General features: G+C 47.9%; 1 protein-coding gene across 1 annotated transcript in view; it reads right to left on the bottom strand.

The window, feature by feature from the left end:
• CCDC3 (coiled-coil domain containing 3) overlaps positions 1-20977 on the bottom strand; it is a 41677-nt gene extending 20700 nt beyond the window's left edge. Inside the window, exons 1-2 of the mRNA XM_072866158.1 lie at positions 20507-20977; positions 19322-19496 (exon numbers count right to left, since the gene is read on the bottom strand). Of these exons, the coding sequence (XP_072722259.1) occupies positions 19322-19496; positions 20507-20919 (588 nt within the window). The 5' untranslated portion in view covers positions 20920-20977. The remainder of the gene's footprint in view (positions 1-19321; positions 19497-20506) is intronic.
• Between the last annotated feature and the right edge of the window lie 281 nt (positions 20978-21258).

The raw sequence follows: 21258 nt of genomic DNA on the forward strand, positions 1-21258 counted from the left end.
CTAACACTGATGAGCCCCTGCTGAAGTGCTCTTCATGCTGCCCTTCTTTGGTAAAGGAAAAAGCTCTGTTGAAATTTTCCTTCTCCCTGATTTGCTTCTAATCTGTTCTGCATTTTATTCTTTTTTTTTTTCCACATCATGTTGTGTTTTTACATCCTTCTCAATTTTCACTTTCTCTCGCAGGTTGCTGGCACCACTGACATCCATCTGCACTTAATCTTTTTGGGGTTAAGTCTTACACACAAATATTTGCTTTCCCTGTTGGCACTTCCAGCAGTCTAGGCAAAACATTGAAATTTCCCTGTGGCAATAGCAGTGGGAGGTCCCAGACAGTCAGGGAAGGGGCTTTACTTCTTCTTTTCTCATGGACTTGCATTGCAGAGCATTTGTGGTAGCTGATTCCCATCCAGGATAGGACAGAAACAACCTCCTTTGAGGCTCAGACATCAAGCACAGTCTGTAACCTTGAGTCCTGTGCTATGAGAGGATATAGGATAGAGGTCTACACAATCATGAGTGCCATGGAGGGAGTAAACAGAGACTGACAGCATCTTCCAGCAGAAGAACTGGGGATATCAGATGATATAGTAGGAACCAGGTTCAACGCAATCAAAAAGTGGTGATTCTGAAGAGGAGGCTGGTCAGCTTCATAGAAGATAAATCCACTGAAAGTCACTTAATATATAGAAACAACTAAATATATGGAAATTACTTCACCATAGAGAGTCCTTCACCTGAAAACACTGGAGGCTGGGAGAGCATCAGCAGGAACCACCATATATCATTACCGTCTACTTATACTCTTCCCTGGATACCTGATTTAGATATCTGTTGGTATGCTGTGGGTCTTGAGGTGCAAGGGGGAATGCTGGTAGTCTTTTACTGTATGTGAAGAAAACGAGTGCAACTGGTTCATTTCAGCTCTTTCACAGACAAGCAGGTGGCAAGGACCATTTCAGCTCTGAAGCTCACCTTTGCCTGGTACTCCCCTGGGTCACCACTGACCAGGTGTGGGCACCAGATGTAGGCAACCTGATTTCACATTATGCTTGTTCTTCTCAATCCACAGACTTTGTGTCCTTCCTCCTTGCTTCCTTCTTCTTTGCCATCAATGGGAAATAGTTTATTGCCAATTTTAGAAGCCTGGGCTGGGAACAGGTGCTGGAAGGGAGCTCCCACCTCCTGGGAGATGCGGTGGGGGCAACCACTTGCACAACCCAACAGGGCCTGTGAAAATCCCTTATAGGTCACTAAAGTCACCCCTTGTTAGCACCGGAGCAAAACTCACCCCTCTGCCTTCCTAACAAACTCATCTCGTGGACTGCTTGGAAGCTGGCTTTGCTTGGCTCAAGGATATTAACTGAAGAAACTTGTGCACGTTTCACTTTGATGGAAGCTTTTGAGAATGATTTTAAGAAAACTTGTTTCCTACTCTTATCTTCTGTTGTATTTCCACCTCTAAACATTTGTGTGTGAGACACCAGGAAACATGAGCCATCTTGATTTAGTAATGGCACACCAGTTTGCTGCTTGCAACTATGTCTGAACATGTCATCCCAGAAAATTGAAACAGCCATAAATGAGATCCCAAATGGAGACTTTTATCTCCAGAAGGTCCTACTTGGTTCCCCTGGAAATTAGGCAGACGAAGGAGGAGTGGCCATGAAGAAACAGTTATCAAAAGCCCCTCCCAGCTTACTTACAGCTCCAAACGGCACTGCTCTTTAGTATTTTTCTCTTATTGCCACAACTTGCAGTATTATTTTTTTTAATCAGTAAACTATATCACTGTTCCCATGTCAAACGAGAGCATGGCCTCCCAGGCAGATGATTTGGTTTCCAACACAAGAGAGGAGGAACTCCAGGACCAGAGGTGGGGTGAGACCTCTGTGGTTGATGAACCTCTGCTGATTTCCCAGCCCTGAACTCTCAGCCATTAAACTGCTCATTGGGTTTTTCTGGCATCTCTTGGGGAAAGACACTTCACCTCTCTATGTCACTCTGCCCAGGTTAACAGTGGTTAAATATTTACGTGAACTCCTGGGAATTTCTGAAGGCCAGTACTGTGCTGGGGAGGGGTACTGATAAAAGCTGACCTTTGGTGGATGAGACTGGTCTCCTCTGGATCCCGTTATTGTTGGCAGGCGGAGAAACCCCTCCAGAAAAGCACTGAGAAGAGACGCCTGGTTGAAGGCATGGGGGAACCCTCTCCACTGCTGCACACGGGAGTTCCATGAGCGAGCACCTACGCAGGACTCCAGCCCCTGGATTTGGTATCGCAGCTTTCCTTCGTGGCCCTCAGCAGAGGAAAAGCGATGCTGAAGCACCATGTAAATTCTGGGCACTGTCTTGGTGGTTTCTCAGAAAGTTCCCTTATGCAGTGCCTCCAATTCACTTTGGGTTTCATTTTGTAAAGTTTCTGAAGGTTGAGGTCATCACTTAAAGGGCATGATGCCATGCCAGGTAAAAATGTGCTTTCTCCACCTCACTGGCACTCCAGGCCCAAGTTCTTCTTTACTAGAACAGCACTTAAACCCATACAAAACCAAAACTCTTCAAGAGTACTGTGAATTTTTTTGCATGATTACTTTGATTCTCCAAGACAAGTCAATTCAAACCTTTTTGAAATGAGCAGAAAAAAATACTTTTCATAGACCTCTGTTCCACTTCATGTCCTCCACATCTGGATCCTGCTCTAGGTTAGACACCTGAGTCTAAGGAGACAATCCAGTTGCCCAAGTGGAGGTGCCTACCCCCATTTCAGGTGGTGCGTATTTCAGGTGGTGTGCATTTGCAGGCGTGTTCCTACCCACCGTCTGTCATTGCAGATGGTTTAGTTTTCCACAAGTCCTGTGATGTATCTGCCAGCCCTGCACAAAGGTCTTGGCCAGCCTAGGGCATTTCAAATGGCATAAGGATCCTATGGTTAGGTAACCGAATCCTTCTCTAGGTGTCTACCTTGTAGGTATTAATGTATGAGCGGGGCTGTCCAAGAAATCCTTTATCCAAGAAGCCCTGACCCCTGCAGCATCCACCATCCCAGCAACCCAACACCTGAGGAGCCTGCAGCTGAATGCCTGGGGATCAGCCCAGCTAAGCAAACTTGGCCTAGAACAAATCACATCAATTTTTATTAACTGCATGTCCTTGAAAAGTTTAAGTTTACTGTATTGCTAGGCCTTCGTGTTAAACACAGCATGACTCACTGTTCCCTTCAAGGGGTTGACCACCTTGAGACTACTGCAACTACTAAGCTAATTGATCCTTTAATTTAGAAATATGATGCTCAAGCTTCTTAGATCTGGTTAGATCTTCCACTTCCAAGTTCAGCTCTCCCCAGAAATGGGGCCATGTAAGGAATGACAAATTTTAAATCATGGTTTGAGGCAATATAAACCGATATGGTGTTTTAGTTCCTGACAAGAGTAAATCTTCCCAGGATCATTGGTACCATTCAGGCACCATGCTACTGCTTGCTTCATCATGGCAAGAGACAACCCTATCTCCTGCCCTTTTCCTTTTCCAGAAATGGAGAGTTTTCCACAAAAACATGTCTCCTCTGTCTGGCATGGGGCAATCCTCTATTCAAACCCCACAAACAGAAGCAAAATTGTGGTTGGCTTGGCTGGTTCTTCTGCATGGCATCTGTAGTTTCCTCCAGCCCAAAAGTGCCCGAAGTGCCCCACACCAACTTCTTCCATCACAACCACAGATTACACACTTCTCAAATTACAGGCACAGGCTCAGGAGGAGGAGAAAGTGGACTATATTCCTTAACACGATTCCTCTTCCTTTAAAGTCAGTGTGAGTTTCAGTGGATATGGGACAAGATCCCAAACTGCCTCCACCGAGTAGACAGTACAAAGAACAGTAGATTTGGCTACTCAATGGATTGCTTCACTTGAATATAATTTGATTTCCATTTCAAACTTTTAAAATCAAACCAGTACATATCTTGCGCTTCTTTTGTAGCCCCAACTTGTATTCTCCATTTTTTCCTCAGAAGACACTATTTTGCATCAATTCAGGGCTTCCAATACTGGAGCACCTGTCAAAAGGACTCCTATACTTCACTTTGGTGTTGGCTGCAGCACTTTAGAGCCCTGTATGCAATGAAATTCAGTCTTTACTCACATTCTGGGAGCAATACTGAAGAAGACAAGCTCTCTAATTCCTTTCAACTACTACTTAAAAAAATCCAACCAAGAAGCCAATCCCAAACCAGAATATTTATACCTAAAATACATGGAAAAAATAAGTTCAGAGTCCCATCTGGAGTATATACTTGGAGACCAAATAGAAAAAGCCCTAAAATCAATGTTAAAGTAATTCAGAGGGCGCCATGTAAAAAGGTCGTCTTACATGATGGTTCCAACAATCTTGCCTGGATTAGAAAGCTTATTCCAGTTGTTACTGCAAGCTTTGGAGTCTAAGGTTTTCTATGGTCAGAGACATTGTTCCCCTTTGATAAAGTATTGATAACGTGTCCTCTTTTTTTTCTTTTCCTAACACCATTTTGAAAAATGCTTTTAGTTTTATTTACACATTTTGCACCATTTCCTAAATCAGTCTGTAATTGACCACAAGCATTTAAAAAAAGGGGGCCAGGGGCTTTGGAATTTCAAAACACAAGGAATTACTTTCAAGCAATTTAGAAGATTGGATTTAAATCCACAAAATAAAACTCAACATCTTACATGCATTCAGCAAATCTTATCCAAAAGGCTTTATAAGCTATAAGATAAAGGCTCCAAAATGCATCATAAGCTCCAGCCAAATTTAAGCCACCTGCTCCACACAGGAATAGATATGGAAGGAGGACCCCAGGCAGGCTGCAGTGCTTGTTTCAAACTCTTGACTTTTCCAGAATCCACTGAATCTAATCCAAGAACTGTTATATCCAGGAAAAGCAGACAGTAAGACAGGGCCATAGTCATGGTCAGGGTGTTGTAGCATAAATACTCCAGGACCACGTCAGTGCCTTTTAGTTCCTAATAAGTCCATATGGGGCCAAGGCCAGACCACAATGTGAGCTCAAAAGAGCTAAAGACTTTAGCACTCAAACATCTGCCTTCTTACCATACTCCAATATGACAGAGGATACTCCCCTAACTACGCAGGAAGGTCTTGCAGCTATGGCACTGAAGATCTGGAGCTCACCACCAGAAATAGCCTTTACCTCTAGGAGAAAGCCACCAATTGCTTCTTATGTGGGTTTTCAGTGGAGCCTTTTCACTTAGGACTCATACGAGCCCATACCATGTTTTATGTGCCACAAGATGCACATTCATTAACCTGTCACTTCACTACCAGTTTATGCACAGAGAAAGAATTAGTGCTGCAAAGCAGAGGACACAACGTTGGTATCACATAGCTCTGTTTTTCCAAGCATTTAAGTAATATTTCTGTTGGCAATTCTCACAAGTAAAAAGCTAAGTAAAACATGGGATAGATTTCAGCCCACAGACTAAGACACTTCAGATGTCAACAAGTAGCTGTCTATAAAGATCAGTGTCTTGAGTTTTCATAAGTCAGTGAAGATCTAGAGCCCAAACAACGTGTCTAGCTCCTTCTCGGATACCTTAGTGTGCCTAAGACATCTGCAGAGGACTATGGAATACTGCTCAGCATGTCCTAAAGCAAACACCTTTGTTTGGTCAGTTGAATTGCTCTCTAACCTCTTTTGTTTGCACTGCCTAGAAGTGTGATTCAGCTGCCCACCCTGTGACACCTAGTGCCACCTGAAATGCCCGTGTGGTCTCCAGCTGCCATTGGAGACGGTGATATTTCCTGCTGTTCCTGGTCTTGTGCCTTGTCTCTCAGATCCCCTTCGGCATCTCAGATGGTAATAGGCACCTACTTCAGGCAGCTGAATTGCTCCCATAAGGTAGGTATCCCACTCTGACTGCTAATTCCCACCCAGGGGTGGAACTGCCAGTGACACCCAGCCAGCTTCATCTCTTAACTTGCTGGGCTTGAGGGTGGAAAAAAGATTTTTTTTTTCTTTTAGTGGTTTCCCTCATTAGAAAAAGGCATGTTACACTAACTGAAAGCACATTTCTAAGATGTTGAATAGGAGAATACCACATTTGAACATCTGCTTGGTGCTGGTGACCTCCTAGGGTAGACAGAGATGAACCTCTGACTGAAAGCACAGGACAAGTCTGCAACAACCTCTGTTCTGCTCTTGGAGTTCCAGGGTGCTCTGAATCCTCATTTAGCTAGATTGAGAACCTGCCTCCCCTCCCTTCGTCCATTGTCTGCCTGTACCAGTGCCCGCAAGGACTGCCTGCATCTTTCCAAGACATTAAAAAGAAAGAAAATTCCTAGGATGTGTAGAGGAAGGGACAAGATACTGCCCTTGATAAATACTGAGAGCAAACATTCACACTGCAATAGTCAGGTTCCCAGCTCGGTGTTGTGGGGCTGAGATCAACCCTGGACGCTGCCAATGTGTATGTTAATGTTTAAAGACACATGTGGGCTTAGGAGCAGGTTAGAGTACACAGTTAGCCCTGGGCAAGCCTGAGATGTCTCCATTTCAAAACATAGGAAATGTTGTAAATACCATAGCAAACACAATTACCAGAACGTGATAAACACCCCCTCATTAGCAGGGACCACGGGAGGCTTCTCCCGTTTCAGGCATTTCTGACAATGAGCAGGAACCAGAGGTCAATCCTGAAGTCCGGACACACAACAGGCAGGCAAATGCGTAAGGGATGCCTCCAGTCTGGGATTTTGTTTTTAGCCCTTCTCTGTCCTAATGCTGTGATGGAAGGAGCCTGCTCCTTCACCTCCTCAACATCTGTAATGTGTTTCTGGACCGTCCGTAAGGAGCAGGATGCGTTCCAGCGGCTCCAGAGTGCCACTGACTTGGAAGCACCAGGACGTTTCCCATCAGTATTTCAGCTGCTTCTAGACATGGGTTAAATATAAGAGGATTTTGTCACTGGATGTGGTTTTGAGCCATTTTTATTGCAGCGGGAAAGATTTGAGCATAAAATATTATTTCCAGGATACATTTAATCTACAGTTTCATACCTTCGGGAAAAGAACCAAGAATCACATTTGTTCCCCTGCCCTTTGAAATCAAGACTTAAGAAAACACAGGCTCAATTAGGATTTCAAGGGACAGACCATGAAGTGTTCACTGAACTCAGACAAAACGTGCCTGAGCCTAAACCATGTAAAAGGGCAGAAACCCAGTAACCGATGGTAGTAACAACCCTCTCCTGGGGTCTTCTTAAAACTGTTCATTTCCAATCCATGGGCTTTTCCCAACATCAGCATTCATGTCCAGCATGGCTGTAACTGTCTGAAGGGACCAGGGAACTTGCAAGTGATTTTTAGAAAAATTCACTTCCACCTTGTCGTTTCAAATCCAGCGGATGAGGTGGGCTGTGGATGCCATCTGGTACCTCCTGGAGCTGCTCAGCCACAGCGTGGGGGATCTAGCCCTCTCCAGAGGGAGCAAGTCACTACTGTTGCCACAGCCATCCAGTCTGAGGAATGAGAAGTGGACAGGGACAGAGCACTCTGAAACCCTATATAGTCCCTCCCAGAGCCATGTCACGAGCCGTGCAATGGGTCTTCCTCCAGAGGCAGACAGCAAAAGGAGAGTGTCTTCTTCTGACTAAGAGACCCACTGCAATCTCCCAGCTTGACCCAAGCCTTGTAAATGATGGAGATTTCACCACATCAGCTGGCTACATATTTCGGTGGATTATTTCTTCATTTCTGATTTCCATGTTACTTTAATTTTCTCTCATTTACACCTGTTATTTTTTCTTTGTCTTTACTTACAGATACCTCCTCAACAGAGGTACTTACAGATCAAGAATAAGCTGCCTGTTTCCTTCCCACAGATAAGCCACGTACACAGAGATTCTCACTTCACGGCATCTTTTATAGACCATGAATAAACTCTCTCCCACCCATCTGAGACCTCAGAGATCTTTTAAATCATGGGCTGGCATCTGGCAGAGTCCTCCCATGGCCACTGTGGCTAAGCCCCTTCCTCATTATACCTCCTCTTCCACAACCCAAGATGATGCTTTTAAGGTGGAAAAGAGGTTTCCTGCTCTGCACCAAAATGGAGGATTTCGAGTGGACATGGCTGCTGTGTTCACACTTCAAAGGCTCTGAAACAGGACTTCTTTACCCATGTAATGAAAATGGGGACTTACAGCATATGATTTTCTATTCCTATCCTCAGCCAACGTCAGTACAAGTTGTTCCTCCATTTTGACTTTCCTTCCTGTCTCTCCCCGACTACCATCCAGTTATGCAACTAACTGAATTTTTTCCACAATAAAAAATATAACCAAAAACATCCAGAAGAACATAATTGTGTTCAGACCCTGTCTAGAGGCTCTGGAAAGGCAAAAAGCAAGCCAAATAAGTGAATGTGCTCTGAAACAGGTTTACAGTGAAGACAAATGCAGGGGATAAACTCATTGTGTTTTGAGACAATGAAGAGGACATGTCACCATCTACCTGAAGAAGGAAGCCAGGCTTCGTACCACCAACATGCTTTGGTTTGAACAAACAATCAAACCCCATTTGCTCATGTGTCACCCATCTGAACACACCTCCTTACTCAAAGTACGGCATTGCCTGTGCAACAAGGCTGGAAGACACAGAGGAGGAAGGGTATAGGATTTATACAAATAAGTTTACAGATAGAAAAAGCGTTCAGACAGTTGTTTCTAACCCCATTGAGGATAAATCCTGGGCCAAAGAGAATTGTCTCCACTAGCATGTCTCCACTAGCAATTGTATCCTAGCATGACTAGGCTAGGATACAGAGCCTAAATTGTCTGCCTCGCTTTTACCATCCACAGAATGGGAACAGTTCTGCTACCCCTGCATAGCGATGAAAATGAGTCTGAGGATGACAGCATGTAAGTACTAGCTTGCATTTTATTCCCATATCTTGTCTCAATACAAAACACTGCATTGACATTCCGTCTTGCAGTAGCTAGTACTTCTGCTGGTTCCCCACTGATCTAGAAAATGCAAAAATACTGCAGAACAAGTCCATCAAGTGCTTTCAGATCTCAGGAAATATTTTTTTGCTTGCTTGCTCTTAAGTTTTTTGGGCAGAAATTCAGACCTGGCTTTCTAGCCATATTATTTCCCCTTTGCATTATACAGTGTCATGGAAACTTGCTTCTCCCTCAGTATATTTTTCCCTACTGTCATTCATTTCACAGATAACTCAACAAACAGTTGTAGCAGCGTTCTTCCAAAAAAAACCCTGCAAATTGGGCAGCAAAAAGAGGTAGTCACTACATCAGCTGCCAGAGACACCTGCAACGATTTGAGCAGCAACCAGATGTAATTGGTCACACTGAAACCTCATACTCCCAGTCCCTCGAAACCGGCCACTCTGGTTTGTCACTTTGCATTAGCTGCTGCAAGGGGCTGCGTGCTTCCAGGGCTGGTGGTGAAGCCAAGCCTGGCACCGCGTGGCTGCTCCTGGCCGAGCACAACAGGGCAAGGACACTTCTTCAGGGGAATTTGGAAAGGCACTTGGCTGGCGGAGGCAGGACAGGCTTTAAAAGGCTCTGTCTGCAGCTTCCATTAGGGATTCAAACTACTGCTGCCTCGGAGCCAACTTGGCTTGCCGTTTGCGAAAATAAACATCAAAATGCATGGGCTGGGAGAAAATATGTCCCAAATTGAAAGATCTCATCTCCCTTCAAGCCGCAATGGCTGATCTGGTTACAGGCAGCATTACAGGTGTTCCGTCTGCCAGCTGCCAGCTGGATTTTGGTGGCTGCTGATTTTAATAAATGTTTTGCTCCGTCTTTTTCTGTATCTATCTCATAGGTGGGTCAGGAGAGAGAGAGAAGTGGAAAGAAAAGACTTTTCCCTGGATTTAAGGTTGACTGAGGCCAGCAACTAAACCAAAGACCAGCTCTGCCCACAGTGCCTGTAGGAGCAGCATGTGCATCAAGGACAGACCCTGGCCCAGGACTCTTGGTCCATGTGAATCACTCTTCCCAACCACTGAACAACACAAAGCATGGGTTTACACACACAAAACCACCTAATGCTTCTACGGACTTGCAGATTTACAGAGGGGGTTGGATGGCTTCCATTATTGGGCTGAACAACACAGAATTTGGGGACCTCCCTCATTCATTTTGGCTGCTCTTGGCCCAGCAGACTTGCCTGAGACTCAGTCTGAATGTATTCCCCAAAATGGCCAGCCCAGACCAAGGTCTAGGAGAATTCAAGCAGGTGAAGAGCTGCGTGCACCTAGCTCAGATGTTTGCTTCTCCCTCCTGTTCCCAACCCAACCAAAAGCGCTGAAATAGTCCCAGTGGGTTACTGTGAGTGGGGTGCCAGGAGACATATCTGAGCATCTTCCAGTAGCATGACTGGATCAAAAAACACCCATGATCTGCTTCTTTGGACTGCATATTTTGTTTTGCCTTGGGTTAGTAAGATAATATGTCCACCTTACAGGAACACCAGCCTCAACCCTCCTCCTTAGAGGCCAGGTCCCAGATACCCGGGGGAGCACCTTGAGTACAGGAACCTGTGTCAAGGAAGGTGATTTGGCCATGGACACAAGCGCTTTCAAGCACGTGTTGCTCCACATCACTTCAATTCCCAGCTCCAGTAACTGCCCAGGTCCCCACCAGTTGCCTCCCTCACTGACCAGTGCTTTCATCCTTCCCAGTCTACATGCAGTGGGACATCCTCCCTCACTTTCCCATGCTGGGAAGGCCATGAATGGGAGGACAGAGCAGAAAAGCAGAGGAATCACTTAAACACTCACACACAGGGAAGGAGACAAGGGACCAAAGTCAGCCTTGGCCTCCTCATGTCTTTTGATTGCTGCTTTTCCCATGACAGTGTCATCCCCAGAGGGTATGGACGAGAAATCCGCCTCTTGTTACAGTGCTCACCTTCACATGCGGATACTCATGAGGGTAGCTTCAAACCTTCCTTTGCCCTCCCCAGAGGGAGGTATCTCCCACCTCAGCCACTTCTGTGCTAACACAGCAGGAATGTGACCAGATCAATGAAAGTCCCGTCTCTCCTACCTACCGTGAGACAACAGCAGCAACATCCTACCTGTGCTGCACACTATGGAGTTAGCCCTGGCCAGGTAGCTGCATCTTTTTAACATGGCTGGGAAACACATTGCTTCAGCCCTTGGCTAGGAGTCAGCAGTTGGGGTCTTGCAAAAAAATCTTTGTCCAGCTAAGCAAGCACTGCGGCAGGATTCATGCTCAGCAGAACCACCACAGGTCTTTCAACCACCTCTGGGCTGGAAATCCCAAGGGTACAGCACTCCTCCAGGTAGCCTTGGATCTGAGACACAGGAGGGACAACAGAGTCCCTTCAGCCCCATCTTTGTGTCTCTCAATGTGCAGAGCTCAGCCCACAACCACCAACCGCCTCTGTGGCCACCAGCAGTTTCCCACCCCTGTGGTGGTGGAAGAAGCCAGATGGAGAGACAAAAAGGTGTCCTGGGGCTGGGGTCAGATGCCTGTTCGCCACCAAGTTCATGTACAGCAGCAGATAGCCTCATGCCATGAAACCCAGAATGATTTAGTGCATTTGGCAGAACTTCTTTGAAGTGTGGCTCTGGATAATTAAAAGCAGCCTGGAGCCATGTGGGTCTTCATTCATTGCCAATTCCTGGAAGGATTGCTGTTTCGCCCTTCGGAGGAGGCAGCCGTGTACATACACACACATACCCATGGCTGTCTAGGCATTTCCTTGCTTGGCAGGCTGGAAACTGGATATTTTTAAGGATATCATGTACTTGGATGTGCCTTTAGATATAGGCAGAGAGACCTGTGCTCTGGAGTAATCTGCATCACTTGATAGGGAGCAAGTTGGTCCAGACTTGTTCACCAGGAGCTGGGACACCAATCTGGGACTCCCCTCACCTCGTCCTGCACCCGCGTTGGTACCAGGAGGGCACAAATTGGGGGCCTCACCTTGGCAGCTCCCTACTGGTCACGGCTGCCAGTGGGGACAAGAGTTGAGGTGGGTGGGGAAAAACTCCTTATTCAACCCCAAATTCACACTGTTCACAACTGACATCAAATTCAAGGCTCCCATGCTACCTCAGGTCAACCTTCTTGCACTGTATATGGCAGTCAGCCAACCTGCCTCTCAATACAGAAATAAGGTACCCCTAAGACACACCCTAAAAATAGAGAAATTTTGCCATTTCCCTCCTGGGAAGTGCTCAGAACACCTTCTGGGTGCTATAAATATAACAAAGACCATATGCAATGGAAACGTCCCATGGATAAGACTATTTTGAATGCCTCTGTGATTTTTATTCTATATTTTAGGAGCCTGTGTGCATGTGGGAAGACAGAAAACTGATAGGGAGATGCCAATCAGACCTCTAAGAGTCCCCTACCACAGCCTGGGTGGGAAGATCTGGAAATGAGTCAATGCCATTTCTATGCCAAAAGACTCTTGGGGATGTTACCCAAACATATCAACTGTCTTGTGGTCTCCCCTCATCCCCGACACTTGTCAGCAGTTCTCCATTTCATCTAATATTGCTTACATGTATTCAAATTAAACACAGATCGTAGGGAGGGGGTACGCTCTGGGTGGGTTTCTGAGAGGAAAACAAAAGCACTGTAAATCACTATTAAAACAACCCAGAAGCGATGTACACTTTCTGTCATGCTATTAGGCTAATGGAGCAACAACTCTTCTAACAAATGGCAGGGCAAGAAACCGAATGTAAACCAAGATTTTCAAACCTCTAGATATTGGACCTTACTTTCATCTATTTCAAGGTCTTTTTGCCCTGCTCTTGCCATGTAGCAGTGTTTTGAACTGAGAATATTTTCTATTTCCCTAGTGCCTTAGGACCAGAGAAGGGAGGATCCTTTATGCAGCTCATGCCACAAGCAAACACAAAAGGCCAGTACATGGGAATTAAAGAAAACTGTCTTAACCAAGCCAGGCTGCCGCCTGCTCTTTTCCAGACCAGTCCTTGCCCTAAAACTGCTGGCTCTGGACTCCACGACCAGTGTCTTCCAGTCCTGCGATTCCTCTCCCAGCTCTTGGAGCAGAGAGGGAACTCCTCAAGAGAAAAAGTGCTTAACTTTAGAAGAGAAAAATCAAACTGCTTTTTCGTTCTATCTCGGTGGATACCATGGATGAAATTGCAGCTGAAATCCATTACAGTTATCAGCTAGTTTTTCTAGTGGCCAGGCTTTGCATGATTCATTTAGTGAAGTCACCTTCAGCATCACCAACATCCATCTCAGCCACAGCAGGAAGAGCTTTGGTCCCTGCATCCAAGGCAACTTGGGCTCTCTCCAGAGATGCCACAGGCCTCTCTCCAACAGGTATCTAGCCATGATACTATTTAATCACTGTCCAGACTCAAAATCAGGGCGGTCAGAAAAATTATGGGGACTTCCCCAACTTTCCTTCTTCTTTTCCCCTCTCCGGGGGCATGTTGCCTGGGAAAATGGATCAAAACAGGTCCCCACAGCAAATGTCATGTGAGTAAGCCCTTCTCTGGTAGCCCAAAGAGCTTTTGTGTAAGAAGCTATTTCTCTGTGATTTAAGCCCTCATGGTCCTGTGAAGTGTTGCTGAATGAGACCCGCTACCATCTGCCCAGTTGAGAGCATCAGGGAAGAGACAGGCTGGGGCCATTGCTGAGCAAATGTGCTGCTGCCCACAGATGGGTTCAGGGAATGATCTGACCGAGTGGCTCCCAGTTCATGCACACAGCCATTGCTAAAATACAAATAGCTCTGAAATAATTTCCTCTACTTCCACAGAGGAAGAATGTCATTTAATTTAATCTTTGCTTTGCATAATAATGGCAAGGCCATTTATGCAATTACATTCCTTTTCTTATCCGGTTCTGTTTTCAGCTGCTCCAAAGTCTTGCAGGTGTCCTAATCACGTCATCAGGTTGTTACAGTAGCCAAAGTGCCAGCGGAGAAGAGGACCCAGGCCCAAAGATGCTAAGCAGATATTTGTAGACTGCCCTGCTAACCCACCAATTATCTTGCTTTTTATTTGGGACACTGACTACTCTCATAAAAGCTTTATTATTACCCAGATAAATCTCTGGAGGTCTCTCAGAAGGCAAGTCAGTTCATCTAAATCAATTGAAGTAACAGTGTGGTTGTGGCTCTGATGCTTGACAGGAGAGGCAATGCAGGGAGAGATACTTAATAAAGGATATAATCTCCCCCTGCAATCTTGCCAAGCTTAATTAAAGTTATTAGACTCCTTAATTTCCGTGGGTTTTATCACAGTGCTAGTGCTCTCACAGTTGCTCACAATCAGTTTGACACTCTGCTGTTAATTCCCTTGTTATGATGCACATGGGGTCATTTTGCAACTCTCCCACGTGAAAAAAGGGGAGGAAGGTGCCCTGTAAAAGAAGCACTGCACGGCCCCAGGTTGTGAGCACCTCTGCAGCTCACAGCAAGCTGGAACGGAGGCCAAAAGACCATGTTTCCCTATCAACCTGTTGACAAAACCAGGAGTTAAAATCCCTCTGAATAATAAATAACAAGTGCTGTTAGACACTTCTATAGACCTTATTTTCACCAGACTTCGAGTCACTTTGGTGTAATCTCTCGTGTGCAGACAAGGTAACAAAGCCTTATTTACAAGATCGCACCACCCTGCAGAAGGCCAAGTCAGGAGGAGAAATTACAGCCTCTACATTTGCACTAAAATGGTAGAACTCTGCAGGGGAACAAGATTTCAATCCCAACTCACTGCATCACCCCCAGGCTTAGCAGCAGGCACTGTGAGAGGGGGAAACCACAGTGACAATTCCCACCTCCCAGCTTGAGCAAGCAGAGACCAACCCCCTGAGTGTAGAAAAGTGTCATTTAGCACTTAGCCATAAGAAAAATTTGTCGTGAGAAAGAGGCACTGGCACATATAGATGTGCTCCAGGCCTTCAGGATTTTCCTGTTCCCCCTCTCCATCCCTGGAGCAGGATGCTGGCTGCACTGCCTAATGCTCATCCCCATCTCCCAAAGAAAAGTCTGACCCCTCGGACTCCTTTTGAGCAAGAAAAGGTCGCAAGGCTGCTCCCTAAAAGAACCAGTAATGAAACACCAGCTGCACCAGAGAATAACTGGCCAGCATGCAGGGGTTTGTAAGCAATTTTAGGGGCACTGAGGGAAGCAGGGGGTAAAGGAAAAGAGGTGTCTGGGGTGGTTTCCCGAGGCAGGGGTGACCTGGAGGCTGCATGCCAGCCGGCATGGGACAGCCTGGCATGCCCGCGTAGGACGCTGTCAGACTTTGCAAACTCGTTGATACGTCTGTGGGTCTTCCCTTAGGGGGTCAACATGAGACTTGGGTAAAAACATGGAGCTTTTAAGAATTTCAATTAGGTTTTTATTACTTCTTAATTTTTCCTTTCTTTAATAAAAGCACCTTATTAAAAGAAATTGCTGTGACTGCAGGATTCCTTGGATAGGTGAATACTGCATTTCTCCCAGGAGAGGAGGGTGGGAAGAATCGACTAAAACTGTAACTCCGAAGCACAAAAAGGAGTGTTCCTGTGTTATTATCTCTACCAACATCAGCTCTGGGGCTGGGCCAAGCCTGGGACCCAGGTACCTGCAACGTGCTGCAAGAAGGGGCCCCTTGCTCTGCAAGGAGTTGCAGCCACTCACTACAAACCCAGCTCCAACCTCAAGCCTGGTGGGAACTCAGGGCTTTAGCAACAACCTTGCGGAAACTACTGCGACAGCGAGCCAAAGTAAAGCAGTAGGTCTGCAAACATCACTAAGGGGCTGTGAGAAAAGGCAGGATGGAGCCCAATTAATTACTGCCTCTGCAAACCTGGAAACCAAAATGCAAGTGACTAAAGAAACGCCAGCCGGAGCTACCATTGCTCTCCAGAGTGGCCAGAACAAGCACCTGAGAGAATTTATGAGACTGTGGGGTTATTGGAAAACTATGGAGAGCAGTGTCTGGCCCTCAGCCCAGATGGCAAGGGGCTTAAAAACACAGCTGGAATTAACTTCCAGCGACAGCAGCAGGCCCAGGATGAGGAATGTATTATCCCCAACGAGATGTATCTTGGGTCTTGCTTCCTTTCACCATGCGCCATGGGGCTTTCTGAAAACTAAAAGGGTTTTCCTGCCATGGAAAAGGCAGGTTGCGCATTCCAGTGCATCGAGAAGTTCCTGCACATCTCTTTGCTCTCTTTTGCATCATCAGGCACATTTGCTGGGTGGAGGAGAAGGAGCCATGAGGCTTTTTCCTCGTTTCACCCCATGGGACAGCCCAGACAAGGCTGCCTGCATGCAAGGAGCATGGCAGACAGAAGAGGATGAGCAGGAGGACAGCATGTCAGTAGTCACCTTTGGGTCCCATGCTCCGAGGCCCTCAGGCACACACCACGGAAGGGACCTCTCACTGGGAACAGCATTACATGAGGCAAAAGACGTTCAGTCATCACAGGGCTCTCTTACCTTCTGGCTGAGCACTCCAGAGCTACAAACACGAATTATGCATTGCAACTGCACATGCTTCCAGTGCCAAATTCTCCCTTAAAATGTCCACCCCAGAAATATATTGAGAATAGGGCACAGGGCCATAAGCAAATACAGGCATTCAAAAAGTCTTTCGAAGTACAGGATCCAGCTGTAAACAGGAGATTTCATTACTCCTTTATTCCAAACCTACTTGTGCACCCTGCTTTTTGACAGAGCCGCTTTTTAAGATGTCCCTGCTGTCTCAAGATCTGGAGACAGAACCTTAGCTACTAACTCCTGGCACCAGACCTTTGCCCCAGCTGCCTTCTGCTCTGAGGATCTCAGTGTCTCCATCTCTTCCCTCTGACTGCACAAAACATCCATGATGGATTTTAACTAGCAATTTATGTGAGTACGCAGCAGCTAGTGAGACCCCTGACTCCTCACTGCAGTATGAGCCTCATCAGAAGACCTTTTTCTCACTGTCTAGGATCTTTACAGCTTGACACTATTGCAGATATCCCTAGGCTTCCTAAGAGCCTCTTTTCCAAAAAGCTTCAAGAATAACGCTCTGAGTAATGCTCACTTTCTGTGCCACAAAGCTGGCACATGCCACAGGTTTCAGCTCAGGAGCCAGCATGGGACAGCTCGACCGAGCGCATTTGGAAATGAAAATTGTTCGCACTGTGATGGGATGCGAGCAGACACAGTGGCAATTGGGAAAGTCACCATCGGATGTGACAAGGCAAAGAGAGGAGCAAAATACTAAAGAGAGCTGCACCTTGGACATGAGCACCTGCACTGGGAAGAGCTGGGGAACTAATTCCTAATACCATGGCAGCCAGAAATGTCATCCTCTTCCCAGGCTGGGGCATGCAGGCGCCGGGAGCTGGCGCTCGGCTGGGCAAACACAGATGCAGGAGCTGAATGGGAGCACAGTCAGCCCGAACTATTTTTAACTGGTGCAGAGGAAGCTTTTACTTTTCATTAGGAAGGGGAGACAAAGTGTCCGTCAGTTGCGCTGAATTTATTCACTCGACGGGTGGGTGTTGAAGTATGTAAAGCCCCCAGCCCCTGTCTGTGCGACCAGCAGCTCTAATCCCCCCTAATCTGCTCACAGCTGCGAGGGGTCAAAGAGCGCAACAGCTGAAATGCACTTTCGATACATATGCTTTCGGTTGCCCCAACTTACCCTGGGGGTTTCTGCCTTGTGATTTCCATTAAAGCTAACCGGCAAGATTCACTGCTGGCATAAACGAGCACCAACCCATCAAGATCCCCTACATTTAGCTCAGCGCGGCTAAATAAACAGTGCAGAGGCATCACGAGCAGACACCGGGAGCTGGATCTGGTGGTCCCCCAACACCACTTTGCTTCCTCGGAGCAAAATCTGTGGATTTGGCAGCAGCAATGCCTTTACTTGCCAAATACGTTGCTTGGGGCACTGGGGAGCCTGCAGGCTGGTGGGGAGGAGGCAGGGCTGGGATTGGGGCTCTACGCCTCCCCCTTCTTTCCCAGACAGGGTTACAGCTCTGCGATCTAATTGTAAGACAATTAATTTTCTCTCGAATATCAGTTCCTGCTGCTATCCCCAAATATATATTTGAATGTCACTGTTCCCCGGTCTCTCCCCAAAATATCAGCAGTGCGGAAACGCTCACTCACGGGGCATCCCAAGGAGAGGGGTTGTGTCACTGGCCAGGTGGCCACACAGCAACTCAGACTTTGTACGCTGGCGGTCGGCCAGCTGGTGAAGGGAAAAAGCTCACCCAACTACTGAGCTCCCTCCATCCATCTCCCAAACAAGCCGCTAGTGCATCTGCTGCCGTACTCAAATATTGTGCCTTGGCTGAATCCACAGAAGACGCAAGCGATGACACATGCCCTGTCCATCCTGACCTAAAGAAACGCTTAAAATGTTCTCAGCTACCAGTGGAAACCACTAGCCTCATAAAACAAGGTTTGGCACTAAAACAGCTCTCCAAGTTCCACTTTTGCAAATGTATATGCACATTCAGAACATGCACACACATAACTGCAGGTTGCTCCTCACTGCCAAGAAAGTATTTATTAAAATTCTGCATTTATTACACACACTACAGCCCCACAAAGGGGCTCAGAAGCCACTGACAACGGGCATCATTGGACTTTCCATACTAAAAATGTGCTTTCTTAAGGGAGGATTGCCTAGAGGGTGAACTACTCGCTGTGGCCTCCCTTGAGAGGAGAAAGAGGCATTTCATTGAGCTGGTTCAGAAGTAGGTGCCGGCATCGCTCAGATGAACCATGCCCTCAACGCTCAGACGAACCATGCCCTCAAGAGTCTATTTTTCCCCAGCTGCTACAAAGACAGCTTAGGATGATTAGTTCAGAAGTAGATGTTTATGCTGCTGTGTGGCGTTAGGCAAGAATAATCCTTTACAGTCTGTCACGGTCCAGGCACTGGTCTCGCTACATGAGATGAACACAGAAGTAAAAAAGCAAAGCTCTGCTCCTGAACATTTCAGCAGAAATTAAAGTATGGGGTCTAGAGACAGCAAACCCAGGAATGAGCTGGGTGGAGTAGGACAGGATCACAAACAATACTGGTTTCCAACCTATTGCTCATGAACAGGTTGATACCAAGCTTTGCTCAGGTCCACAGGAAGCTAAACAGCTAACATAGAGGTCAGCTTTGAAAACAGAGTTTCACATCTCCCCACCAGTGTGTTACTTTGCCAGTGATACCACCAAAGGACCAGAAAAAACAGGGACCTGCTGCTCAGCATTCATATACATATGTTTGCAAATGACATGGGAATGCCTGTGCCGACTTAGAAAACAAGCACTGGAGAGCAAATAAATCCCTTACCCGGTTGTCCTCTTGAATCTCCCAGTCACTGGAGAAGCTCAACACATGCTGCGCCTGCGAGCAGTTAGAAAACTGGAAAAGGCTGGCAAACATCCTTCTGTTCTCCTGGGTGTCCGGGAAAATCGCTTCCTGGAAGTTGACTCCGTGCGGCAGGAGGATGTAGTTCTCATCCATTCTGAAACACAAATTGCACAGGCAGCCCGCTGTGAGGCTGAACGGCACTTTCTCTCCCGCAGAAGTCACCTGTCTCAACAAGTGACTTCTTCTTCAGCCTGGCCCAACAAGTGCCACCAAAGTCGCACAGACAGACTTTTGGCCAGCACATGGCTCTCAGCTCTCCTGGCACTTAGTTGCCAAGACGGCAATTACAACCACGGAGGACTGCAGCAGGTAGCAGCAGTAAGGTCCTAACGGGCTCCTACCACCCTGCAGACATCAATGAACCCCCATGAATGAGGCAAATCTATATTCTGGCCCATGGCTCCTACTGAATTTGTATGGCTTTTCCCTTGATTCCAGAGTTTAAGTACTCCCTCAGTCAATAAATAACTTGTGTAAAACATGTTTAAAGTTATTGCTACAGACTAAGCATTAGACGGCATCAAACTGTGTTTCGTTATGCACCCAGTGTAAGAATATACCAAGTATTTCAAAACAAGCCACTGAGTAGTATTTCGCAAACGCTCTTGGATTGAAAGGACAAGGCGATGGCTCTGTTCCCACATTGTGGTTTATTTTCTTATTCGTTCAATGAGCCCAAAGTCAGGATTTGGCTGGGACTCGGGAGAGATGAGAGAAAGCTATCGGGTGAGCATTTGGGGATGGGTTTTAAACTCCCATGCCAAACTTTGTCAAACAGGCGCTGGCCCCCCTTCCAGCACCGTGACCGTCCCGCCGTAAAGACAAAAGCAGCAGCACCCAGGAGCTACTCAGCAGCAGCTCCCCGTACATCTGCTGCCCGGCAGAGCTGGAATACGATGGGGTTGGGTTGTTTTGTTTTGTTTTGGTTTTTTTCCCGATGAAACTGTGGGTGGACGCGCAAAGGAGAAGGCGCTGCGGGGCGAGCGGCAGCGGGACGGAGCGATCCCTCCCGGCAGGAGCGGGCGCGCAGCCCCCCGGCCGCGGAGATGCCCCGGAGCCGGGGTGCCGACCCCCGGCCCCGGACCCCCCTATCCCGGGACTCACCGGAGGAAGAAGAAGTAAGCGTAGCCCTGCATGACGGTATGCGAGTGGCAGGAGAAGTAGCCGAGGCCGGTGAGGTTGAGGCGGGAGCCGGCGGGCACCTCCAGCATGCTGCCCCACGCCTGGTCGCAGAGCAGCTCGATCTCGGCCGAATAAAAGAGCCCCCCCGCTCCCTGCTGGGGGCCGGCGGGGGGACCCCTCTGCCAGGGCAGGTAGTTGTAGGCGCCGTAGGGGTCGGGGTGCAGCGCCAGCACCCGCGCGTAGACGATGATCGCCGCCAGCTCGGCTCGGCAGCCCTCGCTGAGCGGTCGCCACTCGGCCGGCAGCTGGCAGCCCCCCCCGCCGCCCGCCCGCCCCCCCAGCCCCAGCCCCAAGCCCAGCACCAGCAGCGGCAGCAGCCGCGGCGGAGGCGGCATCGCGGGCGGCTCCGCGGCCGGGCCGGGGGCGCGCCGCGGCGGGCGGGCGGGCGGGCAGGGGAGGGAAGGGGAGGGGGGTTAGGGGGCTGGGGGTGCAGGCGGCGGCGGGGGGACGGCCCGGGGCCGCTGCGGGCTGCCCCGGAGGCTGCGGAGGCCGGGGGGCCGGGGAGAGGGGCAAAAGGGCCGGGGTGGAGAAGGCAGGGAGGGGGCGAGGCGGAGATGGGAAGGGGCAGGGAAGCGAAAGGGCGGGGGTGCGCAGGGGCAGGGGGGGAAAAGTGGAGGGTGCCAGGAGGCAGGTACCCGAAGGGCTGAGATCCAAGCAGGCAGGGGTGCAAAGGG

This window comes from Ciconia boyciana, chromosome 1 (genome assembly GCF_034638445.1).
Source record: "Ciconia boyciana chromosome 1, ASM3463844v1, whole genome shotgun sequence".
Classification (NCBI taxonomy): Eukaryota; Metazoa; Chordata; class Aves; order Ciconiiformes; family Ciconiidae; genus Ciconia; species Ciconia boyciana.